At 44.0% G+C, this 22531-nt stretch overlaps 1 protein-coding gene across 15 annotated transcripts in view; it reads right to left on the reverse strand.

Annotated features, from left to right (window-relative positions):
• Positions 1-22531, reverse strand: part of msi2b (musashi RNA-binding protein 2b) — a 337759-nt gene that overhangs the window by 146222 nt on the left and 169006 nt on the right. For all 15 annotated transcript variants that reach the window (XM_015961077.3, XM_015961072.3, XM_015961075.3 and 12 more), the window contains exon 7: positions 7770-7818. In XM_015961077.3, coding sequence (XP_015816563.1) covers positions 7770-7818 — 49 coding nt within the window. The remainder of the gene's footprint in view (positions 1-7769; positions 7819-22531) is intronic.

A 22531-nucleotide genomic window follows, 5' to 3' on the forward strand; every position in this document is an offset into this window, starting at 1 on the left:
GTGGTGAGATAAACACGGGGAAGAGATTAAAACCCCAGGCTTTCTTCCACAAGCTCCTGCCTTCATCCTCCTTCCCTTTGCAGTGGCCATGCAGGGCCTGCACAGCAGACTCTAACGAAAAAACAAACCTATCCAGGCTGGGAGTGCAAAGTGTGCATGCACACACACACACGCACGCAGGCATGCACGGACACACATCTACAGCAACATTGATTGAGGGCTAGATGTCAGGAGAAAACCGACAGGTGACAAGAGGAGGATTCTCTCCCCTTTAATCACCAACCTGTCAAGTGTGTCTCTTTGGGCTCATTGCAGACGACACAATCACAACTAATTTAATGCTGGTGTTGATTTTGAGGTGAGCCTGTTAGGTCGCCGGTGTCAGGATGTGGATCGTACCGAAAAGCCTGAGGAGGAGGGGGAGGAGGAGGAGGACAATGATGCAGGACCTGGCTCCACACTCCATGCCACGCCTCCCCCTGGTGAGGAACAGGTTGGCCATAAAGCCGGCTCGCCTGGGAGATGATGAGCTAAAGCAGTTATTAAGAGTGGCTAAACACATCATTTCCTTCGTTGCCGAGATTAGGCCAAGGTGAGGGGCCCTCCGGTGGAAGGAGACCCAGAGTGTATGATTAGCTCTGCCATTTAAATGACATTCACACTAATCGCTAATATCGGGTCTGTCAAGGTGAGAGAATACAATAAGGAATGTGTGTGTGTGTGGGGGGGGGGGAGGGGGGGGCTGCAGCGACGCAAGAGGAAGAACCAGAATATCTGATGCTACTTAATGTGAAGGCGGTGTCGATCCGTTAAATCAGACACAGCTGCGGATTGTTTTACTCCGCACCAGTGTCGTCCTTCACAAGTCAGACAAGTCAGAGCGGTGAGAAGAGTCGGCGTCTACCAGGTTCACGTCGACTTGAGGAGAGACCAACTCTGGAGAATGGAGGTGATCAAAAAATCGTTTGGAAAGAAATGAAGTAACATTTTTCCTTGCATAAACTCTGCCCATGATTATTGTCTGTGGTGCCATCTTTAAAACTCACACGACCCCGCTGCCTCTCTAGCCGGAATAAAAGGAGGCATCATCAAACCTCACTCTCAGCAGTGCTAGATCCATTTGGTAAACAGCCTGTGTCCTACAGTAGTAATCAGAGGGTATTTTTGAGGGATTTGCTGGCTGGCCAGGAGGTATCCACTGGAGTGATCTCTAATTGCTAGAAGCAGAGGCCTAGACTGCCTGGCGCTCTTTTGAAGCCATCGGCAGCAGGTTCCAGCCAGAGGAGCCAGCAGGGGGAGGCTTCCCACTGAGCCACTCTCTTTTTTCTTTATTTACGTCTCCCTTTTCTTTCTTTTTTTTTTGCCCCCACCATGCCTTCATTCCACTTTTCCTGCATTTCTCGTCCTCAGCCTCTTCGTACTTTTCTCTTCTTTTAACTGTACTCCTTCCCCTCTCCCCCGTCTCTCATCCCCTCCGCTCGTACTCAGTCAATGAGCCAGCAATCACTTTGCAGACTGACATCCTCTGCTCAGCCGGCCATGTTCAATCCCTAACACCGGTGGCTGATGAGGCATTGTGGTGACGTCAAACACCCGGACTTTTCAGCGAGCTGCAGCTAACCTGCACAGGCGAAGCTTCGCTTCCCAGGTTACAGATCTCAAACTGGCAGCCTTGTATAAAATAATTAATGTAATATGCCAACAAGATGAAAGATAATGAGGCCCATTATTTTTTTCCCTCCTCACCAAGTCGGGCCAGAGAAGCAAATTTATGTCAGATTGTTCGTGTGTAATGACACCTACTCAAGTCTTTATGAGTGTCTGTATCCCAGGGCAAAGACTTGCACGGTGTATTGAGATTACAGACACACACATGCATGATACATAAAATATATTGAGGAAATTGGACACTGAGCTTCAAAATGCTGTCCACATTGCTTATGCATGAGGCGAAATGTTTAGCTATTAATGCAAAAAAGGCACATAAACCGGAGAAATTCAAAAAAAGAATGCATTCATGCACGCAGTGCCACCGACACAACCGGTTTTCGGTTGTTTGCGACGCAGCTCGCTCAGTGTGACATTGACGGCTGAGTGCCAATTCCACACTGGGAGCTGCACTTGCTAGTTTTGCTGCCAATCCAGGTAAAGAGATTACAGACACACACAATGCAGTATTCTGTTCGTCTGCCAAGAAGAAAACCAGCCCTTTAAGCCACAGAAAAAAAGAACCAGACACAAATTCACACAGCCTTGGCCCTTTCCTCACACCGAAACCAAGAAAGCCCTTCTCCTTCTTCTCTAGGAACGTGGCTTCTAATACGCGCCTCGCTCAGTGGCTCTCTCGCACAAAGCAGCCTTGTGACTGTCACAACGCAGGCTGCATTCCTTTATTCTGGTCCCCAACACAGTTGCGCGTTACTATTACTTGCATCATTCAGATAAAGACGGAATTTGGCTCACAATCAGCCACGCAGTCATTGTAATGCTACACTAATGGCTGCTGTCTGGTTACAGACTACTGTAAAGAAATATGAAAGAAAGTTACTCTCTGGTTTCATCAGCTTCCTTAATGGTTTAATTAAAAAAAGGTGGAGAGGAACACATGTGTGAGTGTGCCGCCCAAACCAAACAGATTAGTTTTTTTTGTTTATAGTCCTAAACTTTAACTTGCTGACTGACATCTTCTACTATTTTTTTTTAAATCTTGTGAATATTTAGCAGAGCAGGAACCAAACTCGCTGTGACGTGCACTTTTGACCCAATTAATCAGCTACTTATAACTGTGTAATGAGTCTAATTTAGCATTGGAGTTGCTATACACTCATTCTCTTATACTTAGCTTTTTGGTGGGTTTGTGTGTATCCAGAGTGGTGCTGAGAAGCTGCTCACAGGTAATCAAACCAGACATATAACTGTGCTATATGTCACCTCTTAAATAGGACCTGTGAGGATTCATGTGTGTGTATCTGCAAAATGTGTCACTGAAGAGAATGATTATATGGTGGAGAGGGAAGGTTAATTGCTATGTAGTGCAGCAGCATGTAAAATATATGTATAGGTGGCAAGATAAAGGATGCAACCATAATTAGGGATCTACAATTTCTGCCATGAGGCAAATGAGGATGGAGTTATAGAATTAAGACGCTGAAACTGAAATTTATTATAAAATCTGGAGAGTCAGAGGTCCAGTCCCGGTCCTCGAGGGCCACCTTTCTAAGATTTTAGAGGCGTCGCTGTTTCAACACACCTGTTTTGAATCAATGGGATATATAACTAGCCTGGCAAGCTGTCTTATTATATGTAAATCTATATTCTGGCTACGACTCATAGACAGAGCTCAGTCGTGGGGTAGAATCTACAGTTGTCTTTCAAACTGTTTGTGCACACAAGTGGACCAATCAGAGCATCGGAAAAAGTCATAGTGACGGAAAACAGTCGACGGGGCAGCCCGCCGTATTTTGTTGAGGGAGAAGAAGTACCTCTATCTGCTCATGTCTCCACGTTGATAATCCAGCTCTGCCGCCATCGTAAATGCATAAATAAAAAAAGCTCTAAAATTATATTTTATTTAAATAACATAAATTATATTTAAAATAATAAGGTGTCAGAGTACAGAAACATCTGAAACCTGCAGGATGGAGCCCTCAAGGTTCAGGACTGGACCCCACTGACAGACCTTTTCCAACGGCACCACTCAGCGTGACTCGGGTTTGTGCGGTTCGGTCTGGCTGCCTTTACCAACAGCGCGATGCGGTATTCACTCCCTTCATTCCCTCTACTTTTCTGTCCCTGCTTCTGTGTGGTTCCAAGTGCGCTGACCCATACAACACCAGTTTTATTTCTAAAGCACGTTTAAAAACAGCAAGGCAGCAGACCAAAGTGCTGTGCAAGAACAAAGAAAAACAACACATGAAAACCATATGCTAGGCACAGATACAGACATCGCTGCAGAGAGAGAAGCGTAGGATCAACGCGCTAAAAACTCACCAGAATTAGTCTGCATAAACAACAAGGTACAAAAGCTTAAAACTAGAGGTCAGGCATCAGAATAAGACTCAGAAATAAAACAAGAAGGCTACAGAAGTATAAAAAGAAACAGAGGAAGAAGTGATCATGTTGTAAAAGAACGTCTTCAGTGGAGGACACCTGCGTCACAGAGAGCAGGATTGTGTTTTGAGGGCGGCAAACGGGAACGCTCGCTCCTCACGTGACTTGTATGTGATTCTGGGTGTGCACAGTAGCTCGGACCCGGGTCGGCATCGCGACTGTCAGCTGTCAATTAGCTAGGGGGCGGAGTCACTGATTGCTCCAGAGCTGTCTGGCTACTGCCCCGCCGCCTGCAGCCACTATCGGGTTCAGAGTCTGACAAAAAGCCATAAAATTGAGCAGAATGTCAAACATCACCACCATTTTTGTACTGACTTGTGTTTCCGTGTAGCATACAGATCACCTCACACCATTTACTGATCACATCGTGCTATTTATGTCTCGGGAAAATATTGACTTTTACTCTCATTTTGTTGCAACTTATTACCTTAAGGATATTGTTCTAATCATTTGTACAAGAAAAGTCGGTTCTGAGTAAAGACAGTCGGCTGTACTTGTGTCTCACAGATGCTTTGGCAGATAATGATAGCTGCCAGTCTTTCATCAGCCCTTCCTCGGGAGATGCCATCTTCCCCTCATCGCAACAACACTCGCCTTGGCACTACCCAATTGTGTTTGACAGTAAAATCACATTTTAGATCATAGATCATGTGTCATTCTGCCGGACGGGAGCTGGTAAAGGATGACAGAACGATTCTGACTCAGGGCTATTCCAAAAAGCTTTCATTTCCCACCCGCGCGCCTCGTCCTGTCACCCAGGAGTCGTGCGGAGGGTGCCGGGAGTGATGACAGGTATGTGCAGCCTATGACATGTGCTCAGGGCCTCGTCCCAAGCTCGGCTGTGGAGCTGAGGCGCACTGTTATCTGGACCCTCCTGCGCTGCTGAATACACCAGCCAGGAAAAAGACAAGTTAAAATAAGTGCTGACAAATGCACATGTTCCCGACCCCCCCCCCCCCCCCCCCCTTCTGTCACAAGATGAATGTCAGGGGAAGATGCGAAGGTTGAAGGGAGGCGGAGTGGTGGGGACACTGCAGTGGAAGATGGAACAATGGGCGCCCTCTGGCATCAACCTCTGGACAGCTCAAGCCGCTCCACCAAAGACACTGAACTCGCCCACAATGAACTGCTGCGGTGGGAAGGGAGGCTTTAGAGAGTTCAATTTCCAACACAATTGGCCGTATTCTCATCCTTTAAATGCCAAGAAGATGGTGTGCAGCATGTGCCTTTGTGTGAAGCTTTGCTTACAGCGAGTGTCCTCTAGCAGGAGAGACAGAAAGGAAAAAGACAAGATGGCAAAGACAGGCGGGATTGGGGGGGGGACGGTGCAGAGTCAGAAATAGTGTAAAAGAAAGAGAAGAACGGATAAGAGTGAATGACTGGGAGAGATAGAGAATGCAAACAAAAGTACGAAGGAAAGGAGAAGGGTAGCCTGGCTCGCAGGGGCCGTCTGAAGGACAACGCTTCTACTAGTCAAGTGCGACGTTTGTCCTTCGTCCAATTTGCCACAGGCCCGACCACAACACACTCATAATCAAGTGTCGATCGTTTGTCTCACACGTGGAACAGATTTAGGTTCAAACCAAAGCCTCAAAGAACAAGAAGTCGTTTCCATTGCAACAAGAAATCAGCTGAGCTTTATTCACGGAAACTCAGAATATTCCTAATATCATACAAACTTAGGAATGTAAAAAAGAGACGTAAACATTCCCACCAGCTTTAAGAACATGTTGTTCATTAACACAGCAAAAGCAGACACCTCATGTCACTGGGAGTCCGTACGTAAGCTAAACATCACAGCTGTAAAGTGCAGCGTTAGCGTTGTATTCCAGGTGTACAAGACAACAACAATTCATGTGCTCTTCCCCGCGTTGCTGCTTCAGAAGCACAATTTTCCTCCGAGTGAACTCATAAATTCACGGGCTTGCAATTATAAAAATGCCAACTTCAATCCGAGGAGCGCTGTTTATTGTACCATTGTTGAATAAATAATGTGTTATTTCAACCAATCGGCAGGAAAAAATATATACAAAATGATTTTTTCATGATTCAATCTGTAAGATAAAATGGAAACAGGTGGGGAATTCATTTGGACCGCTCGCTGCCAGATGCCCATCACTGGGCCCGCTGATATTCTATTCAATGTCGTTTCATTTGTGGTCACAGGGCAACTAAGCCATTAATATTACACAAACGCACCGATGGCTCTGATGAATTATTAAGGCTTCCTCATTGGGCTTTAATATTAGATGTAATTCATGCAGAAGACCTGTTGTGCTTTTAAGATGAAGGTAGTAAACGCCTCCTGTTTTCACACAATCCGCGGAACTAAATCCCAAAACGCCAGGTGGACGAAACCGCAGTCAGCTCTGCGTCTGCCTCCTATCGCCGTGTCGCCCTCCAGTATAAATATGTTCGCTGTCATCATAAAAATCGCCAAGGAGGCTGTTCCTCCATCACTGTCTTGGTTTGAAGGGCATTTGGCTGGCCAAAGGCAAACGCCTCACACACTCCCAGAGCCTCTCGGAGAGCGGCCGGCGGCGCGGCAGACAGGAGAGCGAAGAGTGCGAAATAAGAGCGACTGCAGGAAAAGCCTTCGTCTCACAGCAGACCTCACACTGGGTTCTGTCACTGCGGATCAAAATCCCCTCAAAGCCATAGATCACTTCCACTAAAGTTCACATGTTTCACACTTAGGAACTGTTTACCAGACTCAAAGAGTTTATCCCCCCCATACACACACACACACACACACGGCAAATACACACTCAGAAACCGATCCAGCTCACAAAACGGTAACACTTTCACTCTTAAAGCCAACTGTACTTAAAACATTTATACGGTTGGAAAAGAAACGGTGCTTTCTGCAAACAAATATTCCACCTTTATGGCAGAAGAGAGCTCGGTCCTGGTACAAAGAGACGGTGTGATGGCAGCTCTGCCAACAAGTGAGCTGACTGGTGTGACAACCAGAGGAGTGTCTGCCCCTTTTTCTCGCTGAATACCTGTCAGTGCCTGCCGACTGCTCCCACACACCCACGTAAACAGCCTGTGACAGTCGGGCTCCTAAAAAAAGCTCCTTTACCATACCTACAGTATGAACACCAATCAAAGAGCGGCACATGGGCCTGGCTGGTGGTTTAAATCAGGCCTGAAATTGTGCTGCAGGACTTTAACACTCTGACACCGCATCGTGGCGCGAAGAGGAAAACCTGTCTTTGGAAAGTCCTCTGCTTGAGAGAGAAATGTCCCCTCATCTCAGATAAGGAGCTGATGAGATGGAGCGATAAAGTCAGTGCTTCTCCTGGGTCTTATCTGATGCTGTTATCTGACAGCACAGCACCCACCATCTCGCAATCTTTACACCCTTTAAGCACCTCTCTGAAACACTCACACCGTCATCGTCGTCATCATCACACACACACACGCACACACGCACGCGTGTCTGACGCTCAAGCATTCTAAACACCGTACCAGCTTATTGATTACTTTGACACGCTCCCATTGTTGAACAGATGGTACACCTAATATCATGTGAAATGGAACTGTTCTGTGTTATCTCATGGGGAAAGGACATAAAATGACTGTTTTCTCACATTCTCTGAAAAACAGGAAAAAGCAAACGGCTGGTTGGAGGAGAGCAGAAGCTGTGCACTTACCTCTATGTCTGTTAGTGGTCTTATCAAACATAAGCATGGCGTCGTCAACCTGGAAGACACAAGAGCATTGCTGGAATTAGCCTAATCTTTGCAGCAAGTGCTTCACATCACCTCCTCCCCATTCAACCTCATCTACTCGCAGTAATTACTCTTAGAATATATATATACTCTTGCTGCTTCGCACTTTATTTCGTTCTGAGCAGCTCACTCCCACGTAATCATTCTGTGATCACAGAATTATTGTCGGGCTAGCGTTCTCCCTCCTCGCTCCCTATGTTGTAATTTTAGATAATACGGGAAATTATGCAATCTCTGTGGTGTTACTCATTGTCTGGATTAGACGCGAGAAGGGAGAGTGAAGAGTGGTGACGGGGGAGAAAATTAACAATAATGACCTGCAGTAAAAAAAAAACAGAAGCAGTGTTGACATTATGCTTATTTTGACAAACGCCAACGTCCAGTCCTGGTGGAGAGTGACAGATAGACACATTACACTAAGCGAGCGTGAGACAAATGGGTTTCTTCCTCATCTCTCAGCCGCAGCCGAAGCAGCATCCACAATAATATCATCCTTCATCATGTCCAATAAAGCCACACACAGACAGACAGCATTTCTTCCTCAGACATCCCTGACAAACTCATCTTCCTATAACTCTGATGAAATGCTTAAAAAACAGACTCCGGCATGCTCATTTAGCCTGTGATTTTGTCTCGGAGAGAAGAAGAAAAGACCCAAGTAGACAGCAGCAGCACATAGAAATAACAGGAGGATGGTTATGGTCTCTAGGTAAGTGAAACAGTGCGCCGAGGAGGCAGCAGAGGGAAAAAAACCTCACACAGGCGTGCACGCTTCTGCGTTTTTCATAGGAGGGTTACAAAGATTCAGGGGGAGATGGGAACAGACAAGAATAGGGGTCTCGCGCAAGCCGAACTGTCTGATTGGATAAAGAGAAGTGCCTGGCAGCCAGGCAGACTAGCGCTGGCACACTGTTCATGCCACCCTCTTGCCGCACATTTGGCACACAAGACGTTGGCACAGCTTGTGGGGCCCGGTTATTCACTGCACGCCTCATGGCCACATGCGGCTCCGAGGCACTTCATTTGCACCTCCCTTAAAATATTTCCACTTTGGCAAAAATAGAGGGCACCACACGGGGACCTTCAGTAACCTATATACGCACTGCGCCTAAATTTAGGCCACTTATTACCATTAGGTGGACGCGGAGAATACGCACGAGCGGTTTGCAAATTTGTCGAGCGATTCCAGTTTCTGAGTTTTAAAAGTTTGACCTTGTATTTTTATAGCTGAAGGTTTGTCCCGTGTGTTTAATTCACCACACGGATATTACTAGAGCTCCACTGTTCTCTTTTTGTGTTTCAGTCCCTTATTACGACCATCTATATTGATTTTTTGATTAATTAATGTGCCTAAAAAGATTTCAACTGAAAAATAAACCATTTTCTTCCACTTTCTTTTTTTTTTCGGTCAACATTGGAATTCATGAAATGTAAACAAATCAAAAATATTAAAATATCAACTTCAGCATGAAAAAGCAAAAAAAAAAAAAATTTGGCTTTTTTAATTAAGCTGATCTTCTGTCAGACATGAGATCAAACAGGAAACCAGAAGATTTGGTCAAATGTGGGCGGGTCAAAATGAACGTTATTTCAGGGGAATTGGTCACATATATTATATATATTCACAAGAATCTAAATAATAAATATACATAAGATGCATTTTCCCATTTTATTACTATCTCATGAGCACAATGACAGCATAAATCTACTGATACAGCCTACTGCACAATACACCGGTTCCTAATAAATGATGGTGCCACTGGAGAACATAAATGTTTGGTGATGCTGTGTGATTTATGATACATAACACTATTATATTACACACCTTATTATAGTTTATGTTCATAATTAATACTGAAATGGTGGTTTTTGATTTGATACGGCCCAGAGTGAAAAGTGAATAAGCTCTTGTTGTCAGCTAGCTTGAAGCACTTCCATCTTTTCAGCTCCAATAGTCAGCGCCAGTCAACAGGGTGTCTACGATTATGATCTCTGTGTTGGAAACTCTTTCTAAGCTAACCTGGAAGGACCCAACTCATACTCGCCTGACGCATGTAGCTCAGACTAGTGGGGTGGAGGATAACTACTATTTCTGTCAAATGTTCGGGAAATTAAAAACAGATAAATTGATTAAATTTATCATTCATTGGTGGCAAGGCTCCGGGGGTGGATGAGATCTGCCCAGAGTTCCTACAGGCTCTGGATGTCGTAGGGCTGTGTTGGTTGACGTGGCTCTGCAATATTGCGTGGACATCGGGGATTGGCAGACCTGCGTGGTGGTCCCCCTATTTTAACAAGGAGGACCGCAGGATGTGTTTCAACTACAGGCGGATAACACTCCTGAGGCTCCCTGGTAAGTTCTATGCAGGGGTTCTGGAGAGGAGGTCAGGTGGATTGTCGAACCCCGGATTCAGGAGGAGCAATGCGGTTTTCGTCCTGGCTGTGGAACACTGGACCAGCTCAATACCCTTAGGTTTGTTTGTTTGTTTGTTTAGTAAGATCCCCATGAGCTGCTGACAAACAGCCACTATTCTTCCTGGGGTCTCATCTCATGCAGTCATTACATTATATATATATATATATATAAACATATTGTAAATATCAATCATACATGACCATACAGACACACACACACACACACACACACACACACACACACACACACACACACACACACACACACACACACACACACACACACACACACACACACACACACACACACACACACACGCACACACACAACTAATTTCAACATAACATTGCAGTGTAGAAAAATCACAGTTCAATTCTCAAAAGCCCAAACATAACAAAATATATTCTTAAAATGTAAAACACAGCTCACTTCAGAAGATGTTTAGCTTGACATTATCTTTGGGAAAATAAAAATGTTTGGAGTTTTTTCTGAAAACATTTTTTTTATTAGTTTCCCTCAACAGAAATCCTGGTAGTGCATTTCATAGCACCATTGCACGATAGACCACAGTTTTCTGCATTTGATTTGTTCTGCACGTAGGTAACACACATCGTCCATGCATACCTTGTCTTGTGGAATAATCATGTTTATCCGCAAAAAAAGACAAGGTGGAATAAATTACATTTGGAGTTTTTGTTGTAATGATATTTCTAATAAACATTGTTAATGAAAACTCCAATCTATCTCTTACTTTTAGCCAGGACAACTTATTGTGTAACAGATTTACACTGGTTCTGTACGGACTCCCAATACCATGCGCGCTGCCTTTTTTTGTGCAATTTGTAACTTGTCTAGACAATTTTCATTGGTGTTGGACCAAACCACAGAGGCATAATCTAAGTGTGAAAGCACCACTGACTGAACTAGTTTCTTAATTAAGTGAAATGGAATGAATTTCCTACAACGTCTGACAACAGCCATACTTCTTCCCATTTTTTTCAACAGGTAGTTAATCGGATTCACCCAGGATAGTTTATTATCAACAATAACACCCAATAACTTAAACTCATCAACCTGTCCAATAATAGTACCATCTAAGGTCAAGCTTAAGAGTGGATTTGTTTTTTAAAAGTGTCTAGATCCTATGACCAAACATTTAGTCTTATTTGTGTTTATTATCAAATTGTTTGCTGTGATCCATCTATTAACAGATTCTAGTTCGTTATTTAGAACAGTATTAAGTTGTAATACTGTTTTCGCTGGTGTGTATAATGTAATATCATCTGCATAAATTGCCATTGTGACACGATCCAACACCATAGGCAAGTCATTCATAAAAATGGAAAACAACTAAGGTCCTAAACAACTACCTTGGGGCACTCCACAGCACATCCTTTCAGTCTCAGAGTAGCTGCCATTAAAATAAACTGTATACTCCCGATCAGAGAGATAACTCTTAATCAATTTTACAGACGAAGGTTCCAATCCATAACACCTCAACTTTTTTAAGAAGCATGTTATGGTCTAAAGCAGTGGTTCCCAAACTTATTTAGCCGCGCACCCCCTTCTATGTCCCGACCATGTCGACGCACCCACCCCCCCCCACCCCCCACCCCCACATCGGGGCATGGCTCTCTCTCTCTCTCTCTCTCTCTCTCTCTCTCTCTCTCTCTCTCTCTCTCTCTCTATATATATATATATATATATATATATATATATATATATCTCTATAGATATATATATATCAGATGTCAAGCTAAACAGAAAGGGTTAAAAAAATTCCCCATCACTTTCATTTTTTAAAAAGTAATTAATAAACATTCGATACATTACAATTTCCTTTGATTTCATTTTAAATAAATATTTAGAGTGCCCAGGTAGCACATAAACAATGCAATTTAACGGTTTTCTTAAAGTAGGAACGTTTAACCTGTGCGGCCAGAGCGCTCTCCTTCCTTCTGCTCTGCGTAAACCTGAGCTGATCACCTACTTGTGCGTAATCAAATCTCTATAGGGGACAAGATAAAGCCATGAGGTTCACTTTTACCTCAGACCGACTTATTGCTGTTTTATGGTGTGGCTGAATCTGCGATCCGCTGCCACGCTGACTGGAATGACAAATGCTGCAGTAACAGGACTTGTGGTCAGGTTCATGAGGAGTCACTGGCTGGAGCGGACCGACTCATCCCAGAAGCTAATATCTTAATTTAACCTTGAATGAAAAATAACCTCTTAAAAGTTTTTATCACGGTGGAGGCAGCGTTCATTTCTGCCTTCAGTCTGACGGCGCGCCGGAGTTAAAGCAGCGTGTGCGCTTATTGAAACAGTGCGCGTGGGTGTGTGTGCGCGCGCATGCGCGCGCGGCACAGCCGCTCAAGTCACCGCGTCTCGCGCTATTTAAACCAATGTTGTAAAATTACTTCTGCCCAGCCCAGATGTGCTCACTTGTGCACCCGTGAGCCGTGGTTCAGCCGGAACACGTCTGACCTCTGACAGACGCACTCTGAACTTCAGATCTTCAGCGCGCTGTTAATAGCCTGAATGGGAATCATTTCTTGTTATTTTGTTACATCCACAATGTTCTGTGTGTGAGGTTTACAATGTCAGAACACCTGCATGAGACAGGGTGTTGATTACAATCTGCCAGAATGACTCACCACCTTCAGATTTCTCCAACACCGTTAAAAATTATCAAGAGTGCTGAAGCTCGACGCATTGTTATTATGAAGCTATGGCACATGTGGAGGACACGCGCGCAAAAATATACTTGTTTTCACTTACATTTATTGTGCCCACTTACTTTTTCTTTGGCCCACCCACAAATGAGTTTCTACGCTAATGGTGACATATGACAGACTTCTCTAAGCTCTGCAGCCATTACACTTTTCACCTCGCGCACCCCCTAGCGGCAGCTCGCGCACCCCCAGGGGTGCGCGCACCACACTTTGGGAATCCCTGGTCTAAAGCATCAAAAGCTGCCCTTAAATCAAGCAGCACATTTCCAACTAGGTTTTTATTGTCAATTTCTTGCAACCAATCATCTGTTATCTGAGTTAATGCCATGGTGGTAGAGTGCTCCCTTTTATATGCATGTTGATATATTGTATTTAACTCATTCACCAAGAAATAACTTGGTCGGACTCATGAACAAAAATCCTAGGTCTGCCCACTCCAATCGCTTGATCCCAGTCACCTGACCCTGTGTTGTGTTTGTACCTGAGCTGATCCACTCTGATTGGTACCTACACTGTCTTGTATATAGCAGCCGTATCTTTTAAGTATTGCCACTTTTTATAGTTATTTTATCATGATTATATTCTTACTTCCTATATTTGCTTATCTCTTATTTTAATCTTCCTTTTTTGCACCAAGCACTGCAGCAACTTCCTAAGGTTTTGTTTCTCGCACATATGCAATAAAACATTCTGATTCTGGCGTTCGACTGTGTAACGTCACGAAATGGCCTGATTTTGAGATCCCACAGGTCAGATCCACAGCCAGGTCAACTTACCCCTGGCTATGACAAAACCTACAATATTTTCCCCTCACAGGAGACAGGAAGTCTGCACGTAGTCCCTTTAATAAGAGCCTGCCTCCCTCACACCAACTGGACTGCAGCTCTGAGAGATAATAAAAGATAAACAATAACAGTCTCTCCTCCAAGGTCCTTCACAGAGGAACTCTTTTAAATGAACTCCTTTATTCCCAGACGAAAGAAGAAAGAAGATTTTATAATTATAAACACAGAAATGTTCATTGATCTGTGTTTAATGATATATGCTTAGCATGTTTACCTGATGAGGTCATCACCATCTGCACTCATACAAAGACAGAGTAAGGTTAAGTTAACGCATGACACATGGTTAACCTGTTGCCCAGACTCACAGTCTTCAGATCAAAGAGGGTGTGTTCTGAGATTCTTGGTAACATCTCTCAAACTTGTCAGCTCCTGATTGGCTAGCCAAATCCATAGCATCAATCTATTAAAACTAGTAGCTCTGGTTTTTCCCTCAGTAGAGTTCGAACAGTTCAACAGTTCGAGGGTTCTAGAGAAAAGCTTCAGACCGACTATCTGAAAAAAAAAGCTTCTTTAACCCACAAAGATTTTGACACGTTGTCAAAACCTTTAACCTTTTTCGCACCTGCAAAGCTGAGAACAACAAGACAGTACCTGTAGTACAAAGCTAACGCAAACTCCTTCAGAGTTACTTTTAAGACGCCCAGTTTCATCTATCGTTGTGACTCGGAGACATCTCAGGACTGAGTTGGTCGCATCGAGGTTTTTCTACGAACCAAGTGCAGAGGGGTCGTCGGCTCATTGACATCTCGGATCCAAACGGGGGTCTCCAGAACGGGTGAGGTAGAATACAGCGAGATAGCGTCTGTATGTGGTTTTGATAATAACAACTTCATAGCTTATTTGCAAACCAAAATCTTTTATGTCCAGAACTCAGCTCTCTGAAAAACGGCGATTCTGACTCCATTACGTTATATTCACACATAAGTTCCAGGCACCATCCTTTTGTTCGCATCCACTCAGTGAATAGTAGGTTAAACATTTGTTAAGTCTTAATTGTTTGATAAAATAAATTCTTACATTTTTATAAACCTGACTGTTTCTTGAATCAAACGAAGTGTGTGCAATCCCTTAATGAATAAAAGAATCCTAGAATCTTCTGACTAAAACAAATAAAGACCAGGCAAGGTGGTATTTAAATAGAGTATTACAGCTTATTGGTCTCAAGTAGTGTTAATAATATAGCTCTTAAAGCAATTTACCTAACCAAATATACTATTTAATCTAACATTACAGCTGCATCCCCGGGGGGGGGGGGGGCTGTGGGGGGTACTTTGGGAGTATGTGGTACCAGGCCCTTTGATATGGGCTGGTAGGTCCCTATATGCTGGTGTCAGAGCTTGGTCCGCGTTGCCAGCATTAAGTCGGGCTTGTTTACAGTGAGAGCTGGATTCCGCCAAAGGCTGCCCTTTGTCACCAATTCTGTTCATAACCTTTATGGACAGGATTTCTAGGTGCAGCCAAGGTGTTGAGGGGATCTGTTTTGGTGGCCTGAGGATCGGGTCTCTGCTTTTTGCAGATGATGTGGTCCTGTTGGCTTCATCATAACATGACCGCCGGCTCACACTGGAGCGGATCGCAGCCAAGTGTGAAGCAGCTGGGATGAAAACCAGCTCCTCTAAATTCGAGACCATGGTCTTGAGTCAGAAAAGTGCAGAATGCCATCTCCAGGTCGGGGATGAGGTCCTGTCCCAAGTGGAGAAGTTTAAGTATCTCGGGGTCTTGTTCACGAGTGAGGGACAATGAAGTGCGAGACTGATAGGTGCTGCACCTGCAGTGATGCGGGCGTGTCGTGGTGAAAAGAGAGCTGAGCCGGAAGGCAAAGCTCTCGATTTACCAATCAATCTTCGTTCCTACCCTCACCTATGGTCACAAGCTTTGAGTAATGACTGAAAGAATGAGATTGCAGAATCAAGTGGCCAAAATTAGTTTTCTCTGCAGGGTGATAGGGTGAGAAGTTTAGTCATCTGGGAGGGGCTCGGAGTAGACCCGCTGCTCCTCCACATTGAGACCTTCTGGACACCTCCCTGGTGGGGTTTTCTGGGCACGTCCAACTGGGAGGAGATCTAAAGGAAGACCGAGGACACGCTGGGGAGACTGTCTCATGGCTGGCCTGGGAATTCCGCCAGAGGAGCTAATCCAAGCGGGTGGGAAGAGGGAAGTCTGGACCTTCCTGCTTAGGTTTCTGCCCCCATGACCCAACCCTAGATAAGCAGCCAAAAATAGATGGATGGATAAATACTGTATATCAACTGAAATGCTGACTCTGACTAAATATTGTAGTAAAAGTCCACCACTATGACTCTTCCTCCACAACAATCTTCCTATCATAACCAGGAGTTTTATCAGTGGCGCTCATTACTGAGCCAAAAGCTTCTTTATTATTTTCTTGTTATTAACTTCGTATGATGTTTGTTGATGGAAGTGTGAGACTTTATGGGAAGCCACTGAGTACATCTGCACACACAGACTGCGTCTGGATGTGGTTTTGCTGTTAATCTAATACATCCGCTGTAGCATACATTATTCATTGTCTGCTATGATGCTGCAGACAATAAATAAGAAGTCTAAACTGAAGCATGCACTTGTCATAGAGAAGCAGGTCCCAGCTGCTGGTCTTTATTTTCTTAACTCTATTTTTTTAATTTTAGATTTTTTTGTAAAAATATAACCAGACATTTGGAGTTTGCATGTGAGTGCTGATGAAGAGATGTTGCTTTAAACAGGGAGCAGGTTGGCACAACATCCTACCTCAAAGACATGTTAATGTGCTTTACCTGGAAAGAAATCTACCATCAGTTTCCAAACCAACTAAACCCAACAACCGTATGTGAGAGGTTCACATTAAAGACCTGGTGTGTTGTGTATAAATCCACCTGAGCTCGAACAGCGGTGCTGTAGCGGAGATTCCAGTACAATCACTAACAAAGTTATTATTTCTTGCTGAAATGTTTCCCTTTGCTGCACAGCGAAGCATAGAAACACTAAAATGTGAAGAAAATAATGAAGTTTGCAGTGTCTGAAAAATGTGCTATGTGTGTGTGTGTGTGTGTGTGTGTGTATGTACACGTGTGTATGTGTGTGTGGAGGAAAATCATTACAGTAGTGCACAAACAAAAGACTGCCAAGCAATATCACCTCGAGCTACAGTCTTATAAACAAGCATTTATAATGTCACACACTCTAACCTGTGTCTAATGCCAGGCAATCAAATGGAAATCACATTAAAGTGAGAGCAAGTGGGATGGCTCAAATTTGTAGTACAGGGGGGTTATGATTTTATTGGCTGAGTTTGAGGAACACAGAGGCCTCGACTTCGTCTCCAGTGCAAAAACTTCATTGCTACTGTTGGTACCACTTGATCAAGCTGGTGTTCAATTAAAGGTGAGAAAGCGGCTCTTCGATCCACTTTCTGGGTGGAGCTCTGCTCAAAAAACCAGAAACAGTTTCTTATGTCTCCACGTTTGACAGCATGAAAAGTTGCTCTGCAGAGCTAAGATGGAATGGCATGTTTACCAACTATGGTAAACGTTTAATTTGACAAGCGTGGCTGACAGCGTGTGATCACTTACACGGGAGACAGAAATTTATAGCATTTGACTTCTGTCACCTAATGCCAGTAATACTAAAACAGCCAACACAGTCGCCTCTTTATGCATCAGCAAACAAGCAGACAAAATATCTACCAGAGCATTTCGGTTTGCTTTAAAACTTGAAGAATTGGGAGGATTTAGTCAAAATACAACTCTTGTCAATTAAAATCAACAATCTGTGTCTGCAGAGACCCAGCGTACGCTTAGTTTGGCATTCTCTGCTGGTTTGGTGTCTGACTTCTACCGTGATGTAAGAGCTAAAAATGGGAAATATTGAGCTTAAATTGGACAGTGACATAAAATCTGCTTATACTCAATGAATGTGAGCAGAAGTCCATTGCAACGCTTCACAAACACCAATCTGAACCAAATACAAAATCATCCTGTGGGCTTACAGGCCTAATATCATGGAAATATTATCTGCTAATCAGATCAATTTACTCTAATCCACAGATTTCTCTCCATTCTCAGTGAAAAGACCAGAATAGTCCCATTAGGCATCATCCCACACAAATGACATCTCCACATTTGACCCATACCCGTGGGGGACGGTAAGCTTCAGCAATAGCTATTTGGTGGCTTAACCCCGAACCCAATGTCTTAAAGCTGAGCGTCAAGCATGGAGGCATTGGGCCCTATAGAGCTCCGGGAGTTGACGTCACGTTTCCCGGCATGCAACAGTTCAAATCGAAACGGCGCCATTAGGCAGGCAGAAGCCGGCAGCTGGACTATGTTATTGTCAGAAAACTCAATCAAACGGGAAATATGGTAGATTCCTGTTGTGCCCCAGGATGCAGAACAGACGCGGACGACATAAGCAATGAGCCATCTACAGGATTCCCCAAGATCCGGAGCGCCACAAACGTTGGATCATTGTAATAAAAGGCGTTAGTGACCAGGCTAAAATGAAACTGTGGGATCCCGAGAGTAAAGGTTTTTGCTTATGCAGCGACCGCTTCATATCAGGTACTTAAACCAAAGTTTCCTCAACAGTGTATGGTATTTATTTTAAATGCTTTTATTACGATTCTTAGTGGGCTTCCTAAACTTATTTTGGCGTTGCTTTTTCTGTCTTATTACTCATAGCAACAAGTAAACATCACGCAAAACGGTGCCTCGTGAGTTCTGTGTGCTGCTGTTTACGTGTTTTATGATCACAGCAATTAACCGGCTAAGCTGTATTTAATTTTTAAGCAATGGTTGATCAAATGTCAGATCACACATAAAAAGCACTTTGGATTGCTATTATCTGTCTCACCGAGACAGTTCTCAGTCAGATCCTGAGACGTTCCTGCCTGACATATTTATTTTATTCACGGAAAAAAATCAAACTAGTGATTTCTCTTGGTGTTCAGTTTATACATTCAAACAGCACAGCACTCTATTTAAACTACTTACGTGTAAATCTGTTATTTGTCCATCCATCCATTTTCATCCGCTTATCCGGAGTCGGGTTGCGGGGGCAGTAGTATCGAGAGGCCCTGACTTCCCTCTCCCCAGCCGCCGGAGCCAACTCCTCCGGGTAAATCCCAAGGGGTTCCCCAGCCAGGTCCAGTAAGAAGTCCGCTCCGACAGCTTCTGGCGTCGGAGCGGGCAGTAGCATCGAGAGTCCCAGACCTCTCCCCAGCTCCTCCGGCCGGGGGAATCCCAAGGGGTTCCCCGGCCAGGTCCGGTAAGAAGTCCGCTCCGACAGCTTCTGGCGTTTTTAAAAAGTATCCCAGGGGCACGGTAAGGGTCGGAAATGTTTAGTCTATTTAATTTCTGACTATATAAAACGATTTCTTCGGTTTTAAAGTGTGAAGTAAACTCCGACGAAGTAAAATCCAAGCGGATCCCGTTCACGTTCATGGTTACATCCGTGTTTGTTTACCTTTTTTTTCCTGCCAAAATGGCGTCTACTAACTGAGAGTCACGTGGGGTCTGGAGCTCTATTTGTCTATGGTATGACCCAACCAGGATTTGAACCCCGACCTCCATGTCCCATGATGGAGATTCACATAACTAAGCCACTGAGAAGATTAAAGTGAGGTTTCATTTGCAAATTTATTTATTGTTGGTGTTCTCTCTCAAGCTTCCATTGAGGAAAAATGGCAGAAGACTTTCATATTTTACTGCTTTCGTTTCATTGTTGGATTAAGCCTGATTACAGCGTCAGCTCGAGAGTGGAGTCACGCACACACACCTTCACACTTCTCTGTTGCCTAGGAAGTCTAACAAAACAATTCCCCACCAGGACAAGAGGGTGTAGCGCTTTTCTGAGGGTATCCTTCCACCACTGCAGTCATGTCTCTGGTGGTCCATGACAGTGTTTCTTATTGTGTTTATGCATTTCAGAGACTTTTTAACACAGACAAATGTTCTTACCTCTACACACAGTCACCACCTACAAATACAGGTTTCCCGCAATTTCCATCCAAGAAAAAACTTCACTGTGTATCTTTGTACTATTTCTGTCATTGGTGTATAAACATTCATATTGTCAGACTTTTTCCACGCGAGGTTCTTTAGTCTGCTCTGTCTCTGTCGCTAGATATCTTTCTGCACTCTTAATTTTTCTGAAGGTGGAATAGTGGTGCTGTTGTCAACCGACTGTTAAAAAATGGGGCATTTCTCTGTGACCCTCTGCAGGCCTGCAGCAGGGCCTCTGCGTCAACCCTCATGGTGTTATAATGCCTGTAAATCAATGCCTAATGAGTCATTAAAAAACAAAACGCCATGATGCTCCTGACATGTAGAAGTTAGCTGGTGCAGAGGTGAGCTGAAAACAGCAGGACTGCTGATTGGCTAACAGAACGCGTTCAGACATGTTGCAAAGTCACTATCACCAACACAACTCTCTGCTCTCTCTCCTTGCTGCAAAAAAAATAACAAAAAGTTTTCCTGTGGGAAGGCACAAGCCAAGGTGGGCAAGGCCATGAATGCAAATTCACAGTGTGACATCACAGTGTGAGGATTTTCAAATCCTTGCATTTTACCATCTATTTTCCATCAGAAGCTTAGCCGGGAGATAGGTGTAGGAGACTGTTGTCATGTTCAGCCAGCGTGAAAACCTCAGCGTGACCGATCATAATCAGAAATAATTTTAACAAAAATGTTTTGTCAGTCAGCCACACCTTTAATCAACAGATACTACAGATACTAAAAGTTTCTGTTCTTCGTGCCTGGGTCTGTGTTAAATGTTTATGTACTGACTCCAGTCTTTGAGTGATTGGACATCTGCTTTAGATGTCATGAATTTCCTCAGGGCGTCCTTGTCCTACACCTATTTTAATCTTAAAGCTACAGTGATATATGTTAATGTTCACCTGAGATGACTCTTGTCATGATTTGGTGCTGTATAAATAAACTGAGTTGAATTTTTTGTAGCTGCTTTAGTTAAACAATTTTCCACATGAGATTATCTAAGTATCTATATATCTGACACAAAAATCTTTAAACAAGTCAAAATAATCCCACAAGTCATTGCTTGATTTAAAACAATGGCTCATGGGAGTTTTTAACTCCTAGTTCCCAAACTTCCTGTATCAACGCTGATGCTAGCTCGTACCTTAGCAGGAAGAAGTAGCTGTGTTATTTTATCAAATTGTTTCTCTATAACAGAGACTAAACTGACTATATTTTTTATTAGTTATTCTGTTTATGAAAAATTGTTTCTGCTCTAAGGTTTGGTAGCAATAGCCTTTGGCCACCACAAGGGGTGCTAATCTATCTATATCCATGTTTAGTTGTGTTATTTGCTATGAGAGATGCACGTAATTAAGTGGTGGCAGATATCCATGCACTAGGAGGTCAGGTGTGCGTTTCTGTGTGAGTACAGTGAAGTTCACAAATGAGACTCAATAAAACGGGTGCGGTTTAAATACTGAAAGAAGCTCATGGTGCCATCAGCTATCAGCCACTATGAGCCTTTCAAAGCGACATTCTGATCTGTGCACTGTAACACTGATTCAGCTGCTTCTGTAAAGCAGTTACAGCCCGAGAGCAGGAGGGCTGTAACTTTGTAAAGCGAGGGCTGTGCAAGGAGGCGTGTATATAGAAGCACGTGAACTGTGTTATGACATTACTAGAGAAGGACCATCCTGTCAGTGAGACCTGTCCGACAAAGAACACAGATTCACCGCGAAGCACTGATGGGCACTTTTACAAAGAATGTGCACATCATGTGAGGGTCACACTCCAGCAAGTCACCCCCCCCCCCCCCCACACACACACACACACACACCCATCTCCCTCTTTCTCCTTCTCAGCTAGGCTGTCTCTCTCCCTCTCTATGCCACTTGCAGAGTCTATAGAACTATCTCCTGTGCTCCAGGGCTTTTCAATGAAGTTATTCAAGCAGAACACAACTGTGTGCCTCCATCTGATAGAAGGTTAAGGACCTCTTCACTGCTCACAAAAAAGCCCACCACACAGAGGTGAGGCCAGGCTCACCTCAGGGAAGAAATCTTTCTCTGTCCTCCTCCTCCTCTTTCACTCTTCCTTTTCTCCTGGTGTGGTGAAAAGAAAGGTTCAAAGGATAATGGCTGTCTTATCACTATGTAAAAGGGGAATGGGAACTCCAGCGAAGTGCCTGGCCTTTTGTGGCGACGAAGAAAAGACCAAAAGTCTATTTCACTGTGGTATATGCACTGGAACCGTCCATGACCACTAAAAAGGAGGAGGCAGCTGGAAGACAGTCAGTGGGCCAAAGGCCGGGCAGCTCTTTAACTAAACCTGCAGCAAACACGTCTGAACCTCATCACCTCCCATAAAAAATGGATGGTGAGGCCATATCAGGTAATGAAGGAAGTGTTGGCTTACACTTGCAGTCTGACTTTTACTCACAACTGAGGTGGATGGGAGGTTTTGTAACCTCAGCTATGATTCAGCAAGTTTTAAGATTATGCAGCCGCGCAAAAAAAAAAAGGTAAGAGAATGACATGGATATTAATAGTCACGAGGTTTTTAGGGTCAGAGTTATGACGGCAGTTTGCACAAACGACTGATCAGATGACTTTTTATCATGAAAAGATCACATTTCCAGTGCATTTGTGAAGCCAGCTGATCCGGCTGTGGGATCAGAGCTGGCTCAGGCTTTGCAGCAAACAGGTGTGAGTGG

The sequence above is a fragment of the Nothobranchius furzeri genome, chromosome 10 (assembly GCF_043380555.1).
Source record: "Nothobranchius furzeri strain GRZ-AD chromosome 10, NfurGRZ-RIMD1, whole genome shotgun sequence".
NCBI classification, from domain to species: domain Eukaryota; kingdom Metazoa; phylum Chordata; class Actinopteri; order Cyprinodontiformes; family Nothobranchiidae; genus Nothobranchius; species Nothobranchius furzeri.